The sequence below is a fragment of the Bos grunniens genome, chromosome 14, assembly GCF_055505025.1.
Source record: "Bos grunniens cultivar Pamir isolate PY7600 chromosome 14, Bosgru_T2T1.0, whole genome shotgun sequence".
NCBI classification, from domain to species: domain Eukaryota; kingdom Metazoa; phylum Chordata; class Mammalia; order Artiodactyla; family Bovidae; genus Bos; species Bos grunniens.
In genome coordinates this window covers 20,891,239-20,917,342 of record NC_141178.1, presented here as the reverse complement: position 1 = coordinate 20,917,342, position 26,104 = coordinate 20,891,239, and the positions used below count along the sequence as shown (strand labels likewise).

Genomic DNA, 26,104 nt, shown 5'->3' with positions numbered 1-26,104 from the left:
GGCCTGCAAAGGGTAAAATACTATTTGGCCTTTTATATAAAAGATATGCTAACCTTTGATCTAATCCAATCCTTTACTTCTTAAAGGGGTTAATTTATCCTAATCAATCATAAAGATTTTTCAGAAAAACAAAGAACTTCCTATTTTGAAATATCTAAAAACAGTATTTTTTTAAAAATCCAATAGTTTAGCATTATTTAATTTTTTAATGGTCAACTCTACTAAGTTGAACTTGATTTAGAATCTCAATTTATAACTGACATCTCTATTACCAGGTTACGAACTAAATTCCACTGTATGTGCCATATGAGTATATGTTGGTTGACAGAACAAATGACAAAGTGATATTCCATTCACACTCGGGTTTTGTGGGAAACTTCAAATTACAGTATCAGGCACTAACATTTTTCTTGTATTTTAATAAGTAAAAACCTTTTGTAATGAAAAGACATACTTGGGAACTACGACCAGTAACGTGACGAGATACTCTGAGTCAAGAACAAAGTCATCCTTCTTCACAATTTCTGCTAGACTTCGAGTTAGCAAACTCCCTCTGAGGAATAAGAAAAAGATCATTAGGCTGATAATTATGTGGTTCCATAACACAAGTAAAGATACAGCAGGCTAAGTATAGTTACATATACTACACATACATCTCAAGAGGGATTAGCCTGAGTTAACATTTTTTATTTGATGTATCAAGAAGCCAAAATTTAGCTGAATATTTCCCATATCTAAACCCAAAGAAATGTCAAAATTTTATCAGAATTTGCCTCTAGTGTCTCCCTTTGTGTTTGTTTTAATTATTATAACTCAGTTCTTCTCTTGATTATATATATATAATGTCTTAACTGGGAAAGTGTTATTCATTAGGCATCAATTAAAGTCTACCTCACCATAATTATGCAATCGTATCATCTAAGCACAACCTTTGATTTTCCTCCCTCTCCTTGGGTATCAATTTTGGTTAGTTAACCCAACAATCAACTCTTTGAATGCAAGTCTTCACTTGGTCTCCCAGTAGATTCACACTGAAAATGACTTGCCTTGTTTGCACCCCTGACAGGACGACTCAGTTCTGCCTCTGGGATACGAATGTATACCTTGAAGAGTTAAGTGCTTAAGGCTACACCTGTAGTAGTCATACTACAGTGAGATCAACCACAAGAAGAGTGTTCTATTTTAAGAAAACCTAACATAAAAAATTGAAACATAAAAACAGATAAAAATGGAAACACTGGAAAACAGATAAATTAAAGAATGAGAATTACATAAAAAAGGATTTTTCTATATAATTCTTTTAAGCAGCAGATAATTGCTATGTAATTAAATTATGATTTAATTTAAAACAATTAACTTTAGATAATTTTTACAGTGAAAAATCAGATAGATAAAGGATAAACCAGGACCCAGCTCAGAAGTATTATGTATGAAACGAGCATAATAAATCAGCCTCACATCTGTTTTGACTAGCCTGAAATAATGAGTTTTTCTCCATGAAGTGAAAAAATACCACCTGACTACAGAAACGGCACACACTGGAACTTACTAAAACCCCCAGCAACAGTTTATCTGCAACATACGCTACACAGCGGTCCTCGACATTTTCGGCACTGGGGACCAGTTTCATGAAGACCATTTCCCATGGACCAGGGAGGCGGGGCCGGGTGGCTCAGGGTGATTCAGCCTGTTACATTTATTGTGCACTTTATTTCTAGTATTACTACATCAGCTCCAGCTCACATTATCAGGCATTAGATTTCAGAGGTTGGAGACTCCTGTGCCACAGCGCTTCTCCAATTCTAAATTATTCACATATAGTTGACATGCTTACGCGTTCTTTCGTTCCAAATTCTGAAGATTCCCTTTCAGGTTGTTGTATGCGGATGCTCGAGATTTCAGGTCATTGTCAATCTGAGTGACACCCTTTACAGAAGAAAGAAGAGAAATAGGGAGAATCTTCTTAAATCTGCCTCTACTAATACAATTAAAGTAGTTGTGCTGAAACTTTAAAAAACAAACCCACCACCAGTTCCTGATGTAATAATATTCTATTATTTTAAAAGCATTATTTTTAAAGGTCATTAAAAAAATAACCTACTTCATTTTTAATAACTATGGGAATTTTCATATCATCTTTTCTACTAAAGATAATGTATCTACATGTATTTTTATTATTGTTACTATATTCTTAAACCATGTAAATGAAATCTAGATCATTGATTAAAGACATGACTAATTGGAAGGTTTTAATACACAAGTCTAAAGAGTTAATTTCCAAAGGAACGAAATCATACAGAGTTTTGCTGTTTATAACACCACCATTCTTACACAAAACATTTTTGCAATGAAGTTAACATTTTGCTTCAACTTATTTATAAATGTTACACAAGCTAATTTTTCAAAAATATGATTAAAACTACTGACAATTTAAGGAGAAGACACAAAGCAGCAGATTTAACACTTGAAGAACTAATTTCAACTTAGCTCTACCATTATCAGCCATGTGGCACGCTGGGGTAAATCACATCACCTCTCTGAGCCTGTTTCCTCATCTATAATAGTATCAGGAAGAAGATGACTAAATCCTTGATAAGGATTAAAAGAAAATAATGCTCAGTCATAATCAGAACACCATTTTATATTATCTGACTACTCATTTTCATTAAATTATTTGACCCTGAGTTAAAATCCTTGATAGTCTATTTATTTACATTTAACCACAGAGCACAATGTACAAATAAAGTCAGTGGAAGCTAAGGAAGTCTGTCCGAATGATTTAAACTGTACTGTTCATCCAGCCAGGTCACAGACATGTTGTCAAACAGTGAATAGGTCCTTGTCTATTGCCTCATTACAGTTTCAGTTTTACATTTTTCTCTCAAGCTCAAGGACTTTGCAACAGAAAAGGAACTCTTAGTTTAGTGAGTTCATGGATGGACTTTCAACACCTGTGGACTCGCTGAAACTGTTCATAAAATCACGCAGTATGAGAACACAGGCAATTTTTCTGGGTAAGGAATCAATACTGAATGTCAGAAGGCGTCAGAGAACCCAAAAAGTTTAATCTGAATCAGTACTGTACATAAACATACTCAAGTGACCATTATCATATATCTGAATGATTTGTAAATCTCTAATCAATTCCAATTTATAATTCTATGTGATCTCAGTTATGCTTAAAATTTGTAATTTTAAAGTTACTTTTCTTAGTCAAACACTGTTGATGTAACCTTTAACTTAACCACTTAAAAAAACAAACCACACACATGGATAATGTGCATGTGAAAGTGTTATCCTTTTCCGACAACTTTCTTTTTTAAGTAAAGTTGCAGAATGTCACATATAATTAAGTTGCCTTGTCAAAACCTAAATTAGAGTACTTAATAGCTAAATACTTATAAAATAAATAGAATCACTATAAATCAATGTGTCCTACCTGTGTCATTTTTTTATCTTACCTTGGCAATTATTTCAGAAATATTTTTCAGGGACTGCTTGATTGGATATTTAGCCATGTCCCACTGAAACCTTGTTATATAAGTAACCAAGTCAACTGAAATAAGGGAAGAAATTAATTACTGAGGAGAAGCAATAGAGTTTTTTATAGTTTGCTATACAGTAATGCCAAAATGGGCATTAAGAAAATCAGTAAAGATATCATCACTTGTGAAGGTTAAATAAATGTGGGACTGTATTAGGTAACATGGATTAATCAAAATTTTTACCTGTAATCTGACTGAATTCTCTTCTCCTTACTCAAAATTTAATATATATATTAAAATACTCCTTCTAACTTGATGACTTAATAAATGAAATATGCACATACCCATGATACATGGGAAGATGAGAGAGACACAGAGATTGAGAAACTACTGCAAAGTGTCTCCTCAATAAGAATTTGACAAAAGTATGTTATTTCTTTGCAACTTACCCAAACAAACTGAAAATGAACTTGTCTGTTAAAACCATGTGATGACTGTTTCTAGGAGTCTGTATTTCAGTGATATTCAAAACGTGGACCTTTTCACTTTCAAATGAAAAGAATAAAAAATGCAAAGCCAAAGAGAAACTCAACAACTAATTCCCTGGAAGTCTAGTAGTCAAGATGACTTTATCCCTCAAGCCTGATGGGATCAAGGTCAGGGAAATCAAATGTCAATTATAGTTAACTGGCGAAAGTAATTCTTATCAAAATATCTTCTCTCCTCAACTTCTCCCGACAGAATACCAGCAAGTCAGCAACATATCTGGTATTTTCAAAAGCAGTTTTGGATGCAATGTTCCCTAGATGGTCACCCCCCTATTCTACCAAGAAGACTGACTTCCCTACTTCATCAAGTACTTAGAGATCAGTGAAGGCACCTAAGTTAACACATCTAACTCCTGTCCTTCTGCCCCAGCCACACATTAACAGAAACAGTAAGCAGGTCAGGGTTGCTATTTTAACAGAGAGCAAAAATAAATTACTAATTATTTTAAATTGATTAAGTACTTACTGAACATCTACAATTTGCAACGGAAAGAAACGAAATTAGAGAAACACTGAATTTAAAATACAGTGACCACTGAGAGTTTAGCCAAACCTCCATACTACTGCCTTCACATGCATTTTACATGGCCAAGTAGCCAGCAGGAGCCTAGAAATCACACTAGATAATAGCCCTCCTGGCTAACAGCCCTAGATAACAAGCCTGCAATCACAGTAAACGTAAGCTCAGTTCCTGGTTCGATTTCCGATACTAATCGGTGATAAGCACTCTCCCCTGCTGCCCAGGGCCTCCCCTGCTAGTGGACCCTTTAGATAAGACCCCCTGGGGCAGGAAATGGCAGCTCACTCCAGCATTCTTGCCTGGAGAATCCCATGGACAGAGGAGCCTAGCAGACTGTAGTCCATAGGGTTGCAGAGTCGGACACGACTGAGCATGCATAGGGCTCTTCAAGTTAATCAAAATTCCCCTTTTTAGTTTGAATTAACCAATCAGGACTTGGCTTGGGAATCCCAAATCACTCCACCCATGGACTCTAATAAAGGCATGTGCTCCAGGTCCTACTGTTCTTCCTGTCTGCACCCCGCCCTAACTTCCCTGCATTGCTCCCCTCCCTCCAGGACCTGTGAGTAATAAACTTCTCTATTTCTCTTTCCCCTGTGGTCATTCGTTGAACTGTGGCTCACCATCCTATGATAACCCAGGGCTCTACCTAACAAATGTTAATTTATTATAGTGACCTACCACAGTAGGCTATACAGGACAGAAAGAGAGGAAAGGATTGTTTCTTATTTTAATGACATATCAGTAAAGATCCAACCAGTCAATCCTAAAGGAAATCAGTACTGAATATTCACTGAAAGGACTGATGCTGAAGCTGAAACTCCAATACTTTGACCACCTGATGCGAAGAACTGATTCACTGAAAAAGACCCTGATGCTGGGAAAGATTGAAGCCGGGAGGAGAAGGGGATGACAGAGGATGAGATGGTTGGATGGCATCACCGACTCAATGGACATGAGTTTGAGTAAACTCAAAGTCGATGATGGACAGGGAGTCCTGGCGTGCTGCAAGTCCATGGGGTCGCAAAGAGTTGGATATGACTGAGCAACTGAACTGAATTGAAAATGAAACACATGCTAAACTGATATTTCAGGAGAAAACAACAAGTGCAAGGACAAAAGACAATGATGTGGTTGAAACCATCTTTATAAAGCTATTATTACACAGAACAAACTTTATGTAATTATTAGCTTCTAGCTACAGACAGGTCAGTAGTAGACTATTCTATAAGTACTAAAGAAATGCCATATGAAATTTGAGGGGAAGAGGCATTACTCTGCAATAAGATTAATAATTTTCATTCTAAAGCTTCTGTAGTTGGATGCAATTAAATACAAAAAGCTAGAGAAAACTGCAAGTATTCACCTGGAACAATGCTGAGACACCTAACTCAGAAACACACTTTTAAGTGGAACTGACAGGTAGATCCTGGAAAGAACTAAGGTAAATCTTTATGATACTGCTTTCGGAAGGATCCATATTAAAAAAAAAACAAACTATAATATATATAATGTACGACTGTCTTATGAGAGGTTGTGTTTCAGAGGACAGAATGTAACTGGCAGTATAACCAAATTGTTAATAATCATTCTATTTTAATGGCTTTCTACGGCATTTAATACCCTTATCTATATCTTTTTTATGTCTTTCACTTTATTGAAGTCAATATCAAATCATGAAACATTAGCTTACCTCCATTGGCCAACAGGTTCTCCTGAACTTTATCTTTACTGTCCTCCAATACGTCAGCCATATATTGAGCCACTTTCTTAACCACCCTTAGGAGAAAAAAAAAAATCAGTGGTTACTTTCAGGAAAACAACCTAAATTCCATGCTACACAATGAACATGTTACATGAACACATGAATTTGACTCTGTTTCCATTACACTATCTGTATAATAATGTTAAACAATGGGTCCTAACTTCCAAAATAATGTTAAGGACAAACTGAACCAAGATTTTATTATATGTAAAACTCAACTCAGTAACTGTAGTTTTAAGGAAACCACCTGCAATACGTTTATCAAGTCTGGAAAGAAAGTAGTGGAAAGTTGGCGAGGGTAAGCTGAAAGAGTGTGCAACAGACCTCACCACCCTGTAAGAACAAAGTGGGAAGCAGGAGCTTGCACTCATCAGATGCATACTTCCCCTCAGGACAAACGGGATCCGACAGGCAACAGAACACAAGCAACAGTGCAGTCCTACATTATGTATTCATTACCTACTGACGAGCATCTACTATTTGAGATTTGTTTTGTTGTTGTTTAGTTGCTAAATCATGTCTGACTCTTTTGTGATCCCAAGAACTATAGGCCGCCAGGCTCCTCTGTCCATGGGACCTCCTGCTCAGTGCTAAAGAGGAAACAAATCATGGTGCCAAACTACTGAAGCAACTGTGTATCACCTTGTCAACCCCTTTACTTTATAAATACACCCAAGTATAAAGACAGGAAGTGATTTAGTTCCAGAAGTCACAAAACCAGTTCCTGGCAGAGCAGTGACAGAAACCTGTCACCCTGATTCTTGTGTTCTGTGTTCTTCACCCCCTCACCCCCCACCATTCCTTGTCCACCTATGGGCCATGGGTGGGATATATAAGTTCAGCTCAGTTCAGTCGCTCAGTCATGTCTGACTCTTTGCTACCCCATGAACCGCAGCACGCCAGGCCTCCCTGTCCATCACCAACTCCCAGAGTCCACCCAAACCCATGTCCATTGAGTCGGTGATGCCATCCAACCATCTCATCCTCTGTCATCTTCTCCTCCTGCCCCCAATCCCTCCCAGCATCAGAGTCTTTTCCAATGAGTCAGCTCTTCCCATCAGCAACTGTGTATCCCAAGTATTGAAGTTTCAGCTTCAACATCAGTCCTTCCAATGAACACTCAGGACTGATCTCCTTTAGGATGGACTGGTTGGATCTCCTTGCAGTCCAAGGGACTCTCAAGAGTCTTCTCCAACACCACAGTTCAAAAGCATTAATTCTTCAGCACTCAGCTTTCTTCACAGTCCAACTCTCACATCCATACATGACTACTGGAAAAACCACAGCCTTGACTAGACGGACCTTTGTTGACAAAGTAATGTCTCTGCTTTCTAATATGCTGTCTAGGTTGGTCGTAAAAATCTGTGGTGAGTGCCAACTGAGATGATCAGGTTACAGAGATGCATAAAGGAAAAAGATTTCATTTCCAGTGACTGTAATCAAAAAAGCATAATGGATCAAGAGCAGGGCAGTGAAGGACAGGAATGGTTTTTTTTGAAAGGCTGATTAGGCATGAAGAATGTATATTCTTGCCACAGGGCATCGTATGAGTCAAGATCTGGAGAGAAAGAAAAGCAATGAATGAGGAGGGGTCCAGACAGTGTGGAGTGTCATGCTGGGGGGAGAGGGAGGTTGGGCTAGGAAGCAGGCTGGGGTCAGACTGCATGGGGATCACCTCTGACGGCAGTCAGCAGGAAGAGGGGTGACACGGTCAGGACTTGGGCCAATTTCTTGTATGACTTTTGTGTTTAATGGCAGGGAGTGTAAACTGGAAGACAAATTAAGAAACTCCTGCAACATGGACCAAGAAGGGCCAGGAAAAGGCGACAGAAGGACAAAATGTGAATGACAAACCTAAGCTGAATGACCTCAATTCTAAGAAAGTGCAACAAATTCAGAAAAAAATGATGTAAACTCTAAGTCCTCAACATGCTTAAACCTGGGATCTGTACATACACTTGGCTGTATCTCCAAAATCCACCCATTCCTTCAAAGATGAACCATTATTCCCATATAACTTGACGAGCATCTTGTAAACAGAACCATGTGCTATGAACATTCAAAAATGGGCATGATCACAACACTGCAAATCAACTATACTTAAAAAAAAAAAAAGTGCAGGTTTACCACAGAAAATAGTTCAGAGTGTAAAACTGCCTGATATCAAATTTATCAACATTACAGAACTGAGAAATTCAAAATCTCCCTCTGCATCTCTACAAGAGTATCTATGACATATGGTCACCTTAAAAAAAAAAAAAAACAGTTCTAATGGTTAGACCACTGAAAAAGTACAAACTATAATTTACTCCACCACAATGTTCAGACTTAAAAAACTGTAACACTATAAGCTAGAATCTGTCAATTCTACTAAAGTCTAAGAACCATATGATTTTTAAAATTCCTCAGATCTTTCAGGGAGACTGATAAGGACACGACTGCATAACAGTGCAAGATAACAACAGTGCATAACAGTGCGTAAGAACTGCATCTGTGTGACACTTACTTTCCTAAAATTTGTGTGCCAATCTTATACTATATTCAAGACATCCTGCTGATGATGTAAAGAAAAATCTACAAAGCTATCGAGGTGATGAATAAGGCTCCAAGTAAGTGTTGATAATTATATTTTCAGGAGCCTCCCTTCCCAGTGTCTTTCTTTGTCATGACTTAACATTGTAATGAGGTAGGTGGGACAGCAGAAAAGACAATCACCTCAAGGTGGCAACCACAAAAAGTTTCCTCAAACTCTTTTATTAATTAAAAACTTACATTAAGAGACCAAGAGACAATTCTTACCATTGGTCAGTTTTTTGAGAGTATCATCAATAATTACTTTCACATTTGCTCTATACGGATGCAAGGAATTATTAACCCTTTAAAAGCAAATCTGTTACTCTCTGCTTTCATCCTCTCTTTTCCATTTTTATTGCCTAATGCCTCCTCTTACTTGAGGTTTTCATTATTTCTTGCCTAATTCGACTGTAAAACTGGTTCTTAACTGGCCTTTCACCTCAGGAATACATCTTTGCATGTGTACGTGCTAAGTTACTGCAGTCGTGTCTAACTCTATGCGACTCTATTGACCACAGCCTGCAGGTTCCTCTGTCCATGGAGATTTTCCAGGTAAGAATACTGGAGTGGGTTGCCACACGCTCCTCCAGGGGATCTTTCCCACCCAGGGATCAAACTCGCGTCTCTTAGATCTCCTGCATTCACAGATGTGTTCTTTACCACCAGTGCTACTTGGGAAGCCTAGGACCTCTTCAGGTCTATTTATTTCCTTAGCACACGTTGTTATGTACAAAGATCTCTCTGAAACATCTCAGCCTCTATTACCAGAGCCAGTGCATTTGAGGTTCTACCAATTCAGAAAAGTCTAACAACACAGAAGGGAAGACCCTTCTGTACAGATTTAGAGAATAAGTTCCCCTCTATTCAAGCCTGTTCCTTTAAAGCGTCAATCAGATACACACTTCTTAAGATTCACCAAAATTCTTTTTTTTTTTTTTAAACTAATTATACCTATTTACCTAAGCCCTAAGTATTAAAAGCTCTGTATCTCAAGACTCAAATGATTTGATTATAGACTGATTCTGTCAATTAATCAATATACAAAAAGTTATTAAGGATCCCATACCCACCTTCAGCTAAAATACACAGAAACTGAATTTCCTAAGTAACTAAACCTGTAATCTAGAAAAATCTTTCAATGTAACTGAATTTTGAACACAAAAGCATCACTAAATAAATCTTCCAACAAATGGCAGAACATCCCATGTTCACCAACCAAAGATTTAATATGCTAGGGTGGCAACACTCCTGAAATTATTTACAGATTCTACACAATCCCCACTGAAATTCCAGCTGACTTTTTGCAGAAATTTGACACAGTGTTCCTAAAATCCAAATAGAAATGAAAGGAACAAGAATAACCAAAACAATCCTGAAAAGACTAAATAAACTTGGAGAACTCACACTTTCTGATTTTAAAACTAACTACAAAGCTACAGTTAAGAGGGCAATGTGGTACTGGCATCAGGACAGGAATATGGAACACAAAAGGGAGTTCAGAAATGTTAATAACTCTTACATTTATGTTCGACTGATTTTTGCAAGGGTGTCAGGACAATTCACTGCAGAGACAGAATAGTCTTTTCAACAAATAGCATTAGGACAACTGGATACTCAGTCAAAAGAATGAAGATGGACTTCTACCTCACACCATATACAATAAGTAACTCAAAATGAATTCAGTTCAGTTCAGTCGCTCAGTCATGTCCGACTCTTTGTGACCCCATGAATTGCAACACGCTAGGCCTCCCTGTCCATCACCAACTCCTGGAGTTCACTCAAACTCACGTCCATGGAGCTGGCGATGCCATCCAGCCATCTCATCCTCTGTCGTCCCCTTCTCCTCCTGCCCCCAATCCCTCCCAGCATCAGAGTCTTTTCCAATGAGTCAGCTCTTCACGTGAGGTGGCCAAAGTACTGGAGTTTCAGCTTTAGCATCATTCCTTCCAAAGAACACCCAGGACTGATCTCTTTTAGAATGGACTGGTTGGATCTCCTTGCACTCCAAGGGACTCTCAAGAGTCTTCTCCAACACCACAGTTCAAAAGCATCAATTCTTCGGCACTCAGTTTTCTTCACAGTCCAACTCTCACATCCATACATGATCTCTGGAAAAACCATAGCCTTGACTAGACGGACCTTTGTTGGCAAAGTAATGTCTCTGCTTTTGAATATGCTGTCTAGGATGGTCGTAACTTTCCTTCCAAGGAGTAAGCGTCTTTTAATTTCATGGCTATAGTCACCATCTGCAGTGATTTTGGAGCCCCGAAAAATAAAGTCTGACACTGTTTCCACTGTTTCCCCATCTATTTCCCATTAAAACGACCTAAATATAACAGCTAAAACTAGAAAACTCTTAGAAGAAAATATAGACACAAAACTGTGATCTTGGATTAGGCAATGGTTTCTTAGATATAAGGACAAGAACATAAGCCACAAAAAAGATAAACTGGACAGCAAAATTAAGTATCTTGTACCTCAAACGACACCACCTAGAAAGTGAAGAAAAACCAGAGAATGGGAAAAAATATCTGCAAGTCCTATCTGATAAGAGAGTTGCATCCAGACTATATAAAAAACTCTTACAAGTCAATAATCAAAAGAACGGTAAGTCAATTAAAAAAAACAGGTGAAGGATCCAAACGGACATTTCTCCAAAGAAGAAACATAAATGGCCAACAAACAAATGGAAAGATGCTTAACACATTATTAGCCATTAGGGAAATGCAAATCAAAAACACAGTGAAATACTCTTTAATATCCATTAGGATTGCTATAATCAAAAAGATGGATCTTAATGAGTGTCCATCAAGAATGTGGAGAAATCACAAGCTTCATACACTGCTGGTGAGACTGTAACAGAGTGCAGCCAACTCTGAAAAACAATCAGACAGGTCCTCAAAATGTTGAAAATACAGTTACCGTATGCCCCAGCAATTCCACTCCTTGGTACGTACCCAAAAGAAATGAAAACATATCAACATACAAATACTTACACACAAATATTCATAGCAGCATTTATTCATATTAGCCAAAATGTGGAAACAACCTTAATGTCCATCAACTGATGAATGGATTAATAAAATAGTCTATCTGCACAATGTAATATTATTTGGTAATAAAAAGAAATTAAATGTTGATACATGCTACAACATGGATGTACAACATGCTACAACAACCTTGAAAACATTACACTAAGGCAAAGAAGGGCTTCCCTGGAAGCTCAGATGGTAAAGAATCTGCCTGCAATGCAGGAGACCAAGGTGTGATCCCTGGGTTCAGAAGATCCCCTGGAGAAAGGAATGGCAACCCGCTCCAGTATTCTTGTCTGGGAATTCCCATGGACAGAGGAGCCTGGCAGGCTATAGTCCATGGGGTTGCAGAAAGTCAGACACAACTGAGTGACTAACACTATAAGGCAAAGAAGCCAGTCACAAGAGACCACGTATTTTCCGATTCCATTTATACGAAATGTCCACAAAAAGCAAATCTATAGTGTCAGAACGCAGATTAGTGGGTAGTGGGGGTAGGGGATAACTGCTAATGGGAACAGGATGTTTATGATAACAGAAGGGAGATGAAAAGGCACTAAAGTTGACTGATCTCTAACTTCATTCCAATAAGCAGAGTATGTATACATATAATAATAAACCCAATCCCAGGGAGCCTGATAATAGCACTCTCATTCTGCTCTAGCCTGTTCATATAAATAAATACGTTACCCTTCTACAAATGCATCCAGTTTAGCCAGTTCATCTGACAAACCAACCAGGACATCAAGTGTGCCAACCTAGAAGGGAAATACAACATTTTATTAGATTTCTCCTTTTTTAAAAAAACAAGGTAATACAGCATCTTGATTTGAAAGGCCTGCAGATCTTAAGTTCTCCATATTTTATTTCATAATATGCAAGTGTGGTTAAAAAATGCAAGACATTTCAAAGCTATTTATATGTACAAAATAATCCTCTAATTTATGAGGACCACCATTTAGATGTGAAGATTCCACAAGAGCAGGCCTGTGCCTCTACTTGTCCTGCCCAGTGGGAGGGTTCATTTGAAGTTGTAGTTTACATTAGCAGCTTTTAAACACGGATCCAGGGCTGTGCATCTTTAGTTCCATTTGGGTTTTTTGGTCCTTTTTTTAAAGAAATCTTTATTATTACTAGCCATGCCACAGGGCATGCAGGAACTTATTTCCCAGACCCCGGATTGATCTGCGTCCCCTGCAGTGGAAGCATGGAGTCCTAACCCCTGGACCACCAGAGAATTCTCTGTAATTTAATTGGTACACAAAACCAAGTATGTATAAACAAGCAAGTTTTAGAAGAAATGTCCATAGTCTACAGGAGTGTATCAAAGGACTTTATTTCTTAAATGAGTGCTGTGTACAACTGTCGAATATCATGATCTTTTCATCCATTACAAAAGTTCAGTCAACTGATTACTGGCAGTCTGCTTCACTTAGAGGCTGCTAGGTTACTGATGTTTAATAAACATTAAATAGATAAACTACATTAAATAACTAGATTTACCAAGAAAAATTTAAAGAGATGCAATGGTAGAACAGTTACAATATCAGTGAGTATTACATGAATAACAGAAAAACATATTCACTGTGATATTTAAGAATACATATTACTAAGATTTCTCACTTCTAAAAATCTTCCCTGTGAAAGTAACACATCAAGTATTTTCGTAAGATTTCTCATTAAAATTTAAATCATAATTTAAAAAAGCACAAAAGTTTAGGGGAATATGTTACTTTGTTTTAGTATTTTCTTCAAAAAAATCTCAATTTCCTTGTTATCTAAAATCTGAATATTAGAAAGAACAAGGTAAGTTGTAAATTATGCCAATCCATAGAATTTTCTCTCGAAAGAACCTGGGTATCTCATTTCGACCAAAAGGTAAGCAGAGACAGCTGTCCTTTCCCTCACAATGAACTCCTCTGCACAGCTCAGGTTTACCTTTAAGTCAGGAATGTTGAACTTTGAAGAAACTGCAAGGTTATTGTTTTTTGTAGTTGCCGCATGCAATTTCTCCCATGTTTGCTGACATGTTTTCTCCCCAGGAGCCGATATAAGCCAGAACTCAGTCATGTTGTTTACCAGATGTATCTTCCAAAATTAAGACTCTGAAAGGTAAAACAAAACTAAGTAAAAATACATTTACTACCACTTGTTTCTAAATTATTTCAGAGTGATAAGCACAGCCTGTTGCAAAACTGATTCAACAGTGGTATACAATCCTGAACAAACTCAAATTTACTTACCTGGATATAAGTCCATATAAATGGGAAACGGTGATTTATTTACATACAATACTAGGAAAAAGTGATGATAAAGACCTAATACATGAAGTACACAATTTTCTAAAAATGACCCAACATCCTAAAATGGGAGCTAGTCAAGAAGGGAGACTACCAAAAATGTCAGCCCCCAACAGTTTCAATCCCCCAAAGAAGTTGGAGAGTCACCAATTAATGGGTTTATCTTAAATTTTTAAAATAAAAAACCTAAATAGGAAGTGAAAAGCTATACATAATTCTGACCTTTGAAAAAGAACTGAATCAATGCACTTCAACAGTAGCCACCAAATAAATTTGCCACATCTGGTTTGGCAAATCCTACAAGGTCAGCCAAATTCTAATCCCTAGTCAAACTAATCTCAATCCCTAACATATACTTAATGGTCATCAACCACTTACAAATTTGCACACACAAAAAAATACTGCCAATCAGCCTTGTAAATCAGTCTTTTATTTAAAATATGCCTGGGAGGGGTGCATAACATACAACACTATTGGATCTGAGTAAGAGGCCGTGGTTCTCACTTTCCAGAGTTCCATTAAGCACACAATCCTCTTCCCCAACCTCTCTCCTCCCTTTTCCCCTCCTTCCTCTTTTCTCTCTCTCTCTCTCTCTCTCTCTCTCCACACACACACACACACACACACACACACACACACACACACAGAAAAACAAAGCCCAAAGTCAAACTTGGGAATATAAGTAGGTAAGCACGAAAACACAAAATATAAAAGAACTCAATATAACAGTATCATTATTTCTACTTTAATATGCTTTCATTATAACCAACATAAACTTTCTACTACCACAACTTGTTTTGAAACCTTTCCTGAAATTTGGAGTCTTAGAAGATTAACTGTCTTACAGAGTTGTCCTGATAATAAATCAAATAATGAATGTGAAAGAACTCTGCAAATTTACATTTCCTTTAAAATGTAAAGCATGATAGTTAATTACAATGGACTTTCCTAATTATAGAAGCCCACTGTAATTAACCCTACCTAGTCAGTACACAATTGAAGGTGATCATAGATGTCATTCTACATACTTGTTTTTTCCTAACTTCCATTTCAAGAGCATCTACCATATACTAGGTACTGCTCTAAATGTCTTATACATTGTCATCTCAATTAATCTTCCTAACACCTCTATAAGATACATATGATCCTTTCCATTTACAGATTAAAAAACATTCTCAGAGCGATCAGACTGATAAAAATACAGATGCCGGTACTAAATCAATCTTTCAAGAATCCTACTCTAAGATGATTTTTCCAACATTACTGGGGGGAAAAAAAAAAAAGCTGCACTAAGAACTACACTCTCTCAAATGGCCAACAAACTAAACAGAGCTTTTGTAGTGACGGCAGGCCCAGACAAAGCACTCAGCCTGGCCAGAAAAGCAGTCTTTGATGACATTTTTAAACCTCCTCTCCTTGAAAAATGGCAGGTGATGGGATCATCAGTCCTGCTTATGACACTGTTAAATTATCTAAACTGCAGTTTCTTCAAAGATTGTAACAATAGGAGCTATTACAGTAGATGTCACTATCATACCACTCAGAGTTCTAGAAAATCTTTTTCAGCCAACAGGTTTTCAAACGATTTCAAGAAATAAGAAAGAGGACCACATTTTCTCATTTATAAATAAACATCTGCCCGACTTACTGAGTTTTCACTAGAGTTGAATGAAATGTCATGTTATTTCTAAATAGAACTAGAGTCCCCTCTGGCCTTCAAAGGCTACTCTCAGTATCCCAAGTAGGAAATATCTTGTTTACTTACTATCTTATCAATGCCACTGTAATGCAGTTATCACACTATCCTGCTTCATTTTTTTCATAACATTTTTTCCTCTCCACCTGACTGGGAAATCCTGAAGGACCAAAATCATGTCTTCTTTTCTAATGCCCTGAAAGCCCAGCATATACAATTCCTGTCAACATCAGGGACTTTATAAATGCTTGTTTTATGATAAAATGAAATATACCAATGACTCCAATCAAAAAATCTGATTGGAGGAAAAAAAATAAAAGCCAAGAAAAATATTTAAATGTTTTTAAACTTTTTTTTAACTTAGAGTCTTTCAGAAAACAACCTTAGAGTAACATAGACATTAAAAATTGATAAAGCTGCAAGTAACTAAGCCTTTGTCTTTCGTTATTTTAAGTTGTGAATACAGAAATATAAAAAAGAGAGATTGAGAAAGAACCTCTAGGTACTTTAGGCAAAGCAATGGCCTCATTTCTTCTGTCCTCTGGTCAAAGCGAACTAACTATACAAGAGGAACCTGATGGGAAAGACAAGCTACTGAAGTATCTAAGGATAAATATAAGAACTGCTCATGAGAAAAGTATCAGTAAGTCTTCCGCAAAATCCCTGTTTTTAAACAAATTCTTTATTTTTTAAACAATGCCCACTGTTATCTGGTCACTTAGACAAGTCACATAAAAATTTTTCTCTTTGACATTTAAGTACAATTTAAGCTCAGTTCCAATAAACTAATCTCTGCAGATGAACATGTGTGTGTGTCTGTGTGTGTGTGCGAGGGGGAAGGGATGGTAAAAAAATGAAATTCATGTTACAAAACACATTTCTCTTTCTCTCTGAGCTGCACAGAAACAGAGTCAAACCTGTCCAAAAAGTCTGGACACTTCTACCTCTGTTGACTGCTTCAACTCACTGGTTTTTATGCCTAATTATTTCCCTTTGTTTCATCTTGTATATGGAAGTCAGGCATTAACATAGGCAAATCACGTTAAACAAAAGAGAAAATGATTTAAAAGGCATTCCTCAAAACTCAGATCAAGGTTGAAGTCCCTCTGTTACGTGTGTGTATTTGGCTGCTCTCTGGGTGGTCTTTTTTATACTCAAGGTGATTCCAGTTTAGATGCTGAACATTCTCCAACTGTTAGCTCCAGCCTAGGCTCCTCTGTGCATCCAGAGCTGTACCCAACAAGTCTCGACTACAAGACTTTTTCACCTGAATATCTCAAAAAACAAAACCAAAAACACATTTCTAGTCAGACTCCTAATCCCTTCCCCCAAACCTGGTCCTACTTCCGTGTTCCCTTAGCACACCTAGTCCCTGCAACACTGGACAACCGTAATTGTCAAATGTCATCAAGATAGCAGCCAATACTTCTTTGCGCACTTCCTACCTACCAGCCCCAGTTAAAACAGTTTATATGGATTAGCTCATTTAGCATACTGGATGGACAGTACTTATAAAAGAAGAAACCAAGGCCTCAAAAAATGCCTCATAAATTATGATATATATTATAGTGCATTATCATGTCACATATCACACGAGTGTCATGTATCACATGCTTATATGCTAAGCATGAATGTGTTATATGCTCTCATAGCACCTTTTCAGTATTTCCTTGAGAGACATTTTTATTGATATCTTTCTGCCAAATAAACTGCACATTAGAGGAGGTGGAAAGCATGATAGTTTTTGCTACAAGTGTATTAGTACCTGGCACAGAAGCTGGTATGCAAAACCTCAAAAACTACGTGTTGAATATTTCTGAATGAATACCTAACAGTGAAGATGAAACAAGAGAATAAAGTACCTTGCTTATTAATTGGTTAGGTCCCCTTTACTTCCTTTACATTAAAAGAAAAATCAATTTCACTGAAGTATCATTTATATACAGTAAAAGGTACCCACAAGAGCACAGCTGGATGAGTTTTTGACACACACACACACACCTGTGTAACCACCACCAAAACCAAGGTTAAGAACATTTCTGTCTTCCCAAACCCTTCCCTCACATACAGGGTCAGTCAGTCCCAGCCCCACTGCAGACCTTGGGCAGATGCTAATCTGTTTTTTGCCGCACTCTAGGCTCATTGGGCCTGACCTAGAATTCCTGTGTAAATGAAGCCCACACTGCATTCTCTTTTGTATCTGGCTTCCTTTGCTCAGCACGGCTTTGATCGCCCATATCCTGTGTGCGATTCATTCCAGTTTACTTCTTAGTGTTCCATTACATGAATGTACTATGGTTTGCGGTTCCATTCACCTGTTGGGGCCACTAACAACAAAGAACATTCCTTTTCAAAGCCTTTGTGAAAATACATATACATTTATCTTGGATAAACATCTAGAATTTCTGAGTCAAATGACTAACCTATATTTAACCTTATAAGAAGTCATCAAACTTTCCCAAAGTAGATGAAGTACTTTGCATTCCATTAGCAAGATACACAGTCCCAGTTGTCTCGCAGGTCCACTAACACTTAGTGCTATCAGCCTCCTTTGAGCTATTCCAGTGGGCTGTAGCTCTCACTTCCACGATGGCTACAGTTCAGGATCTTTTCACCTCATCAGCCAGCTGTATATCTTCTTTGTGAAGTTTCTATTCAAATACTGTGTCCATTTTTTTTTAATTGCATTGACCTTACCGAGCTAGTTTTTTGTATGATCTTGGTGCAATTTCTTTGAGATGTGTGTGTATAAAACATGTATTCTGTGCCTTGCCTTTCCTTAATGGTGCTCTTGAGCAGAAGTTTTCAATTCTGATGTCCAGTTTATCAACTTTTTCTATGATTCGTTTACCCCAGGGTCACAAGGATTTATCCTGCTTGTAGTTCAGAGAAATTCTTGAACCTGTGTTTAGAGTTTTCCACAATTCAGGACAAAATTCATTTTCTTCAAAATTGGTTCTTACTTCTTTCCCTTTCCTGAGACAGATATGGCATGTGTATTAAACCACCTGACACTGTCCCACAAGTCACTCAGCTTCCATTCTTTTTTTTTTTCCGACTGTTTTTCTCTCTACACTTCAGTTTAGAAACTTTCTTGCTACATCTTCTTGTTGGTTAACTTTTTCTTTACAGTTATCTGCTATTTATCTCAAGAAGTGAATTTTTCATATTTTTCAGCCTTGTAAGTTATGTCTTTTAAAACTTTCTTCATTATTTTCATGTTTTCTATTAAATCCCTGAGCATATCTGTAATTCACAACATTAAACTGTTGATCACTTGATTTTGTGTTAAGAATGTTGTGTTTTAATATATGTAAACATATAGCAGGTTCACTGCTATACAGCAGAAGCTAACACAACTGTAAAGCAACTCTACTCCAATAAAACCTATTTTTAAAAAATTTAAAAGAATGTTATGCTTTAAAACAGTATGAAAAGGCAAAATGATAGGATACTGAAAGAGGAACTCCCCAGGTCAGTAGGTGCCCAATATTCTACTGGAGATCAGTGGAGAAATAACTCCAGAAAGAATGAAGGGAGGGAACCAAAGCAAAAACAGTACCCAGCTGTGGATGTGACTGGTGATAGAAGCAAGGTCCGATGCTGTAAAGAGCAATATTGCATAGGAACCTGGTCCATGAATCAAGGCAAATTGGAAGTGGTCAAACAAGAGATGGCAAGACTGAATGTCGACATTCTAGGAATCAGCGAACTGAAATGGACTGGAATGGGTGAATTTAACTCAGATGACCATTATATCTACTACTGCGGGCAGGAATCCCTCAGAAGAAATGGAGTGGCCATCATGGTCAACAAGAGAGTCCGAAATGCAGTACTTGGATGCAATCTCAAAAACGACAGAATGATCTCTGTTCGTTTCCAAGGCAAACCATTCAGTATCACAGTAATCCAAGTCTATGCCCCAACCAGTAACACTGAAGAGGCTGAAATTGAATGGTTCTATGAAGACCTACAAGACCTTTTAGAATTAACACCCAAAAAAGATGTCCTTTTCATTATAGGGGACTGGAATGCAAAAGTAGGAAGTCAAGAAACACCTGGAGTAACAGGAAAATTTGGCCTTGGAATACGGAATGAAGCAGGGCAAAGACTAATAGAGTTTTGCCAAGAAAATGCACTGGTCATAACAAACACCCTCTTCCAACAACACAAGAGAAGACTCTACACATGGACATCACCAGATGGTCAACACCCAAATCAGATTGATTATATTCTTTGCAGCCAAAGATGGAGAAGCTCTATACAGTCAGCAAAAACAAGACCAGGAGCTGACTGTGGCTCAGACCATGAACTCCTTATTGCCAAATTCAGACTGAAATTGAAGAAAGTAGGGAAAACCACTAGACCATTCAGGTATGACCTAAATCAGATCCCTTATGATTATACAGTGGAAGTGAGAAATAGATTGAAGGGCCTAGATCTGATAGATAGGGTGCCTGATGAATTATGGAATAAGGCTGGTGACATTGTACAGGAGACAGGGATCAAGACCATTCCCATGGAAAAGAAATGTAAAAAAGCAAAATGGCTGTCTGGGGAGGCCTTACAAATAGCTGTGAAAAGAAGAGAAGCAAAAAGCAAAGGAGAAAAGGAAAGATATAAACATCTGAATGCAGAGTTCCAAAGAATATCAAGAAAACATAAGAAAGCCTTCTTCAGCAATCAATGCAAAGAAATAGAGGAAAAACACAGAATGGGAAAGACTAGGGATCTCTTCAAGAAAATCAGAGATACCAAAGGAACATTTCATGCAAAGATGGGCTCGATAAAGGACAGAAATGGTATGGACCTAACAGAAGCAGAAGATATTAAGAAGAGGTGGCAAGAACACACAGAACTGTACAAAAAAGATGTTCACGACCCAGATAATCACGATGATGTGATCCCTGACCTAGAGCCAGACATCCTGGAATGTGAAGTCAAGTGGGCCTTAGAAAGTATCACTACGAACAAAGCTAGTGGAGGTGATGCAATTCCAGGGGAGCTATTTCAAATCCTGAAAGATGATGCTGTGAAAGTGCTGCTCTCAATATGCCAGCAAATTTGGAAAACTCAGCAGTGGCCACAGGACTGGAAAATGTCAGTTTTCATTCCAATTCCAAAGAAAGGCAATGCCAAAGAATGCTCAGACTACCGCACAATTGCACTCATCTCACACGCTAGTAAAGTAATGCTCAAAATTCTCCAAGCCAGGCTTCAGCAATATGTGAACCGTGAACTTCCTGATGTTCAAGCTGGTTTTAGAAAGGGCAGAGGAACCAGAGATCAAATTGCCAACATCTGCTGGATCATGGAAAAAGCAAGAGAGTTCCAGAAAAACATCTATCTCTGCTTTATTGACTATGCCAAAGCCTTTGACTGTGTGGATCACAATAAACTGTGGAAAATTCTGAAAGAGATGGGAATACCAGACCACCTGACCTGCCTCTTGAGAAATTTGTACGCAGGTCAGGAAGCAACAGTTAGAACTGGACATGGAACAACAGACTGGTTCCAAATAGGAAAAGGAGTTCGTCAAGGCTGTATATTGTCACCCTGTTTATTTAACTTATACCCAGAGTACATCATGAGAAACGCTGGACTGGAAGAAACACAAGCTGGAATCAAGACTACCAGGAGAAATATCAATCACCTCAGATATGCAGATGACACCACCCTTATGGCAGAAAGTGAAGAGGAACTCAAAAGCCTCTTGATGAAAGTGAAAGTGGAGAGTGAAAAAGTTGGCTTAAAACCCAACATTCAGAAAACGAAGATCATGGCATCCTGTCCCATCACTTCATGGGAAATAGATAGGGAAACAGTGGAAACAGTGTCAGACTTTATTTTTCTGGGCTCCAAAATCACTGCAGATGGTGACTGCAGCCATGAAATTAAAAGACGCTTACTCCTTGGAAGGAAAGTTATGACCAACCTAGATAGCATATTCAAAGGTAGAGACATTACTTTGCCAACAAAGGTTCATCTAGTCAAGGCTATGGTTTTTCCTGTGGTCATGTATGGATGTGAGAGTTGCTGAGCGCCAAAGAATTGATGCTTTTGAACTGTGGTATTGGAGAAGACTCTTGAGAGTCCCTTGGACTGCAAGGAGATCCAACCAGTCCATTCTGAAGGAGATCAGCCCTGGGATTTCTTTGGAAAGAATGATGCTAAAGCTGAAAGTCCAGTGCTTTGGCCACCTCATGCGAAGAGCTGACTCATTGGAAAAGACTCTGATGCTGGGAGGGACTGGGGGCAGGAGGAGAAGGGAACGACAGAGTATGAGATAGCTGGATGGCATCACTGACTCGATGGACATGAGTCTGAGTGAACTCCGGGAGTTGGTGATGGACAGCGAGGTGGGGTCGCAAAGAGTCGGACACGACTGAGCGAGTGATCTGATCTGATCTGATGCTTTAAAAAAGTTTTTTTTTTTTTTTAAAAAGGCGGGATCCCCAGGTGGTCCAGTGGTTGGGACTCTGCTCTCACTGCTGAGGGCCCAGGTTCAATCCCTAATCAGGGAACTAAGATCTGCAAGACACTTGGTGCGACCGAAAAAATAAATATTAATAAAAATATGTTGTGCTTTGTTCTGACAGTCTTAAGTTACTTAAGCTTTAGCATGTTTCATTCAAGGCTGGCAATGGGCTGGCCAAAAAATTCTTTTGGGTTTTCTTGTAAAATCTTAAGGAAAAACCCAAAAGAAAATTTTGGCCAGCCCAATACTTTGTTAGGTTAGGTCTAAATCTTTACTCTGGGGCTAACTTAGCCCTACCAGTTAAGATCTGATTTTCCTGGGATTCCTCCGGATGCCCCAGGGATTCATAAGGTATTCATAAGCCCTTCAGCACCATGAGCTCTGCCAACTGTCTAGTTTAAAGCTCTCTAGTCATTCTTTTGCTGGAATGTACCTGTGCCTGAAGCATGAGATCAAGGTCTTTTTATCTCACTGGGAACTGCAGCCATAAAGAATCCAAACGCCAGTTTCCAAAGGAAACGCAATGTAACCACCAGGGCACTGCACTGAGAATATGAAGACGTGGAATCTAATCCCAGTTCTGCATGTCATCGTCTGCATAAATGTCTTCATTTGCAAAATGAGAGGATTGGATTCCCACATCCAGGATCCTTTTTTGCTTCTATATTCCATCAATCTATACTGGGTAGGACCCAGGACCCTTTTATTTTCTTGTTAAATCCTTCAAGTGAATCAGATGATGAGTCAGGTTTTAGAACCACTGTAGTAGAACAAGCATTTCCATGATTATTTAGTGAATTATACAGTAAATGTTACATGAAATGGCAACCGTTCCTTAATAAGATGGCTACATGTCACATCATCACAAACAAGAATCACACAGTACTGTCAGGTCCATAATGCAGGAATGATTTTTGTTCTATGGAATGTAGAAACTTTAAATGTATCAACCCACTTTTCGCATGCTTTCAATGGCGGCTTATGAACTTAAAAAATAAGTGAAAAGCAAAATGACATATGAAATCAAGTACAGAACAAAACAAAATCTGGGTAAACTATTGCTTTGCTCAAGAAACACACAATTTTATTTCATTTGTGAAGGACAGAATACAGAGGATTTTTAAATGCCATATATATAAATAGGTGGGTTTGTGACCACAGTGTAGAGTCCTGATTCACTCCCAAAACTTCTTGAAAATTTTTTCCAGGGCTAAAAAGACTACTCTAGGGACTTCCCCTGGAGGTCCAGTGGTTAAGACTCCACCTTCCAATGCAGGGACAGGGGTTCCATCTCTTGGGAGCTAGGGTGCCACAAATTTGTTTTTTTTTTTTTTTAAAAAAAAACTGCTTTAGGTAATGGGAGGCTGTGCGTGTTAAGTTGCTTCAGTTGTGTCCAACTTTTTGTGACGCTGTGGACTGTGGCCCACCAGGCTCCTCTGTCCATGGATTCTCCAGGCATGAATACTAGAGTGGGTTGCCATACACTCCTCCAAGGAGGAGCAGAAAGAAAACAAGGCACATGATGAGATTAAAAAAATCGAGCAGAATACACTGGAGGCACAAGAGAAACACTAGTCACATTTCTTAAACACTTCTATCTGTCTGACTGCAATAAGTATGCTTTTTTTTTTTTTAAACAGTAACAAGTCTTTTTCAAAATGGAGGGAAGGAAAGAAGAAAGGAAATCCTGGTTCAAAGCTCAGAACCTGTTTATTTCATTACTGTATCACCCACTTCTAAGAATTTAAAGGCAGTGGATTATTTTCCAATCACAAGTGATTAGGATGCGAAATAAAAAGAGTAAAGCAGGGACTTGCCTGACAGTCCAGTGGTTACGCCTGTGCTTCCAGTGCAGGGGTCATGGATTCAAGAGCGCTAAAATCCCACAGAATCCCCAAAATCCCCTACTCCAAAAGAAGAGTAAATAACAACTATCATGATAATACAAGAGGTGAAGATAATAAACTCAAACAGCTACTAGCACTTCTTCTGTGGATGAAAGTAAGAGCCTGACCAAAGACAGGGGCAACCACAGAAAATAGGGCATCCCAGTAAGTGCTCCAATATTTAACTGCTTTCAAGAAACCAACACCTCAGTCTCTGAAATGCAACCACCTTTCACAGTAAATTTAAATTTCACAGTGAAGACTGATGGGGGTCTACATGCAAAAAAAAAAAACATTCTTTTACAGTCCTTGAAAATACCAAGCTGTTCACTAAAGTGGCTTATTTCAACCTGCACAAGGAGGAATACCTCAGATATCACGAAGTATCACACAGCCTTCCAACTGTGACACATCAGCGTCGAACAGAACTGATCACAGTGTAAAACAGCCCCAATCCATCCTTCTTAAAAGGCTGCTAATCCTTCCCCGGAAATTTTAATACCACACAAATAAAAGGTAAGAATAATTACCTGAATGGTAACTTCTGCATGAATGAATAATTCTGAATGCTAAATTCTATCCTTCAACAAGGAAACATCTTAACTGGGATTGTTGGAGGGGCTTACTCACAATAAAATTTGTTTAAATAAAAGCTTCCAATAACAACAAGGAATTCTACCTCTCCAGGGAGACTTTGGTGATTTATATGTAAGTTTGAAATTGTTAGGATACACACCTTCTTTAAATCAATCTTAACTTTTGTGTTCTCTTGTCTTCAACTGAAACAGCACTTATAGATGGCCTATAATCACATTAAGGATTACCTGAACTTCATGCCATAAATATACTGAAATGTGAAAGACTTTTAGTAGATGTATTTTATAAACAGCCATCTTTTTTACATCTTTGTATCTGGCTAGAAGTACATTTGGAAAAGCCAAGCCTTACTTAGGCATGTTAATGCTAAGCTGCTTCAGTCGAGTCCGACTCTGTGCGACCCCATAGACAGCAGCCCACAAGACTCCCTGGTCCCTGGGATTCTCAAGGCAAGAACACTGGAGTGGGTTGCCATTTCCTTCTCCAATGCATGAAAGTGAAAAGTGAAAGTGAAATCGCTCAGTCATGTTCAACTCTTAGCGACCCTGTGGACTGCAGCCTACCAGGCTCCTCTGTCCATTGGATTTTCCAGGCAAGAGTACTGGAGTGGGGTGCCATTACCTTCTCCTACTTAGGCATAGATGCCATCATAAAAACAGAAACAGGCCAGAAAGATAATAACACATAACACAATGTTTAAAAAAAAAATCTCTTGCAATTTCTGCTAAAGCAAGTTGAATCCACAGACAGGCAAGGAGATCACTGTACCATTACTGAAAGGAATCACCAGAACCTTCGGAGCGCCCAGACACTTCCTCTCTGCCACAGGCAACTCAACACTGACCCAGGGAGCAAACAATTCCTTCCATGCCAGGAAACTCCCTGACTCTACACTCATTGTCTCCCAAAATGTTACTTCCCTTCTCTTTCAGGTTGGTATCTGATAATAGTGACTGAATCACAACACCACGTTTCTCACCAGAAGGTGTTAATATCTCTAAGACGATGTATTCTAGCCTGAAATTCAACAAGCCAAAGACTTGAAACAAGTTTCATCACTCAAGTAAGCTTGAGATCCTGTTTCCTGGTAATGACAACCACTTATTAAATATGTGCTATGTTAGATCAGTACTCAATATGCTAAGCAATTTTATACTTGATTCCTTCAAGGAAGATGGTATCACCACCCCTATTTGCAGATGAGAGGGCAGTTAATGAAGTCT

The 26,104-nt window shown here is 38.3% G+C and overlaps 1 protein-coding gene across 2 annotated transcripts in view; it reads right to left on the bottom strand.

The window, feature by feature from the left end:
* ATP6V1C1 (ATPase H+ transporting V1 subunit C1) overlaps positions 1 to 26,104 on the bottom strand; it is a 42,108-nt gene that overhangs the window by 12,859 nt on the left and 3,145 nt on the right. For both annotated transcript variants that reach the window (XM_086335331.1, XM_086335330.1), the window contains 6 exons: positions 13,863 to 14,029; positions 12,615 to 12,682; positions 6,247 to 6,332; positions 3,462 to 3,556; positions 1,835 to 1,926; positions 455 to 553 (listed from right to left, as the gene is read on the bottom strand). In XM_086335331.1, coding sequence (XP_086191457.1) covers positions 455 to 553; positions 1,835 to 1,926; positions 3,462 to 3,556; positions 6,247 to 6,332; positions 12,615 to 12,682; positions 13,863 to 13,994 — 572 coding nt within the window. In that variant the 5' untranslated portion in view covers positions 13,995 to 14,029. The remainder of the gene's footprint in view (positions 1 to 454; positions 554 to 1,834; positions 1,927 to 3,461; positions 3,557 to 6,246; positions 6,333 to 12,614; positions 12,683 to 13,862; positions 14,030 to 26,104) is intronic.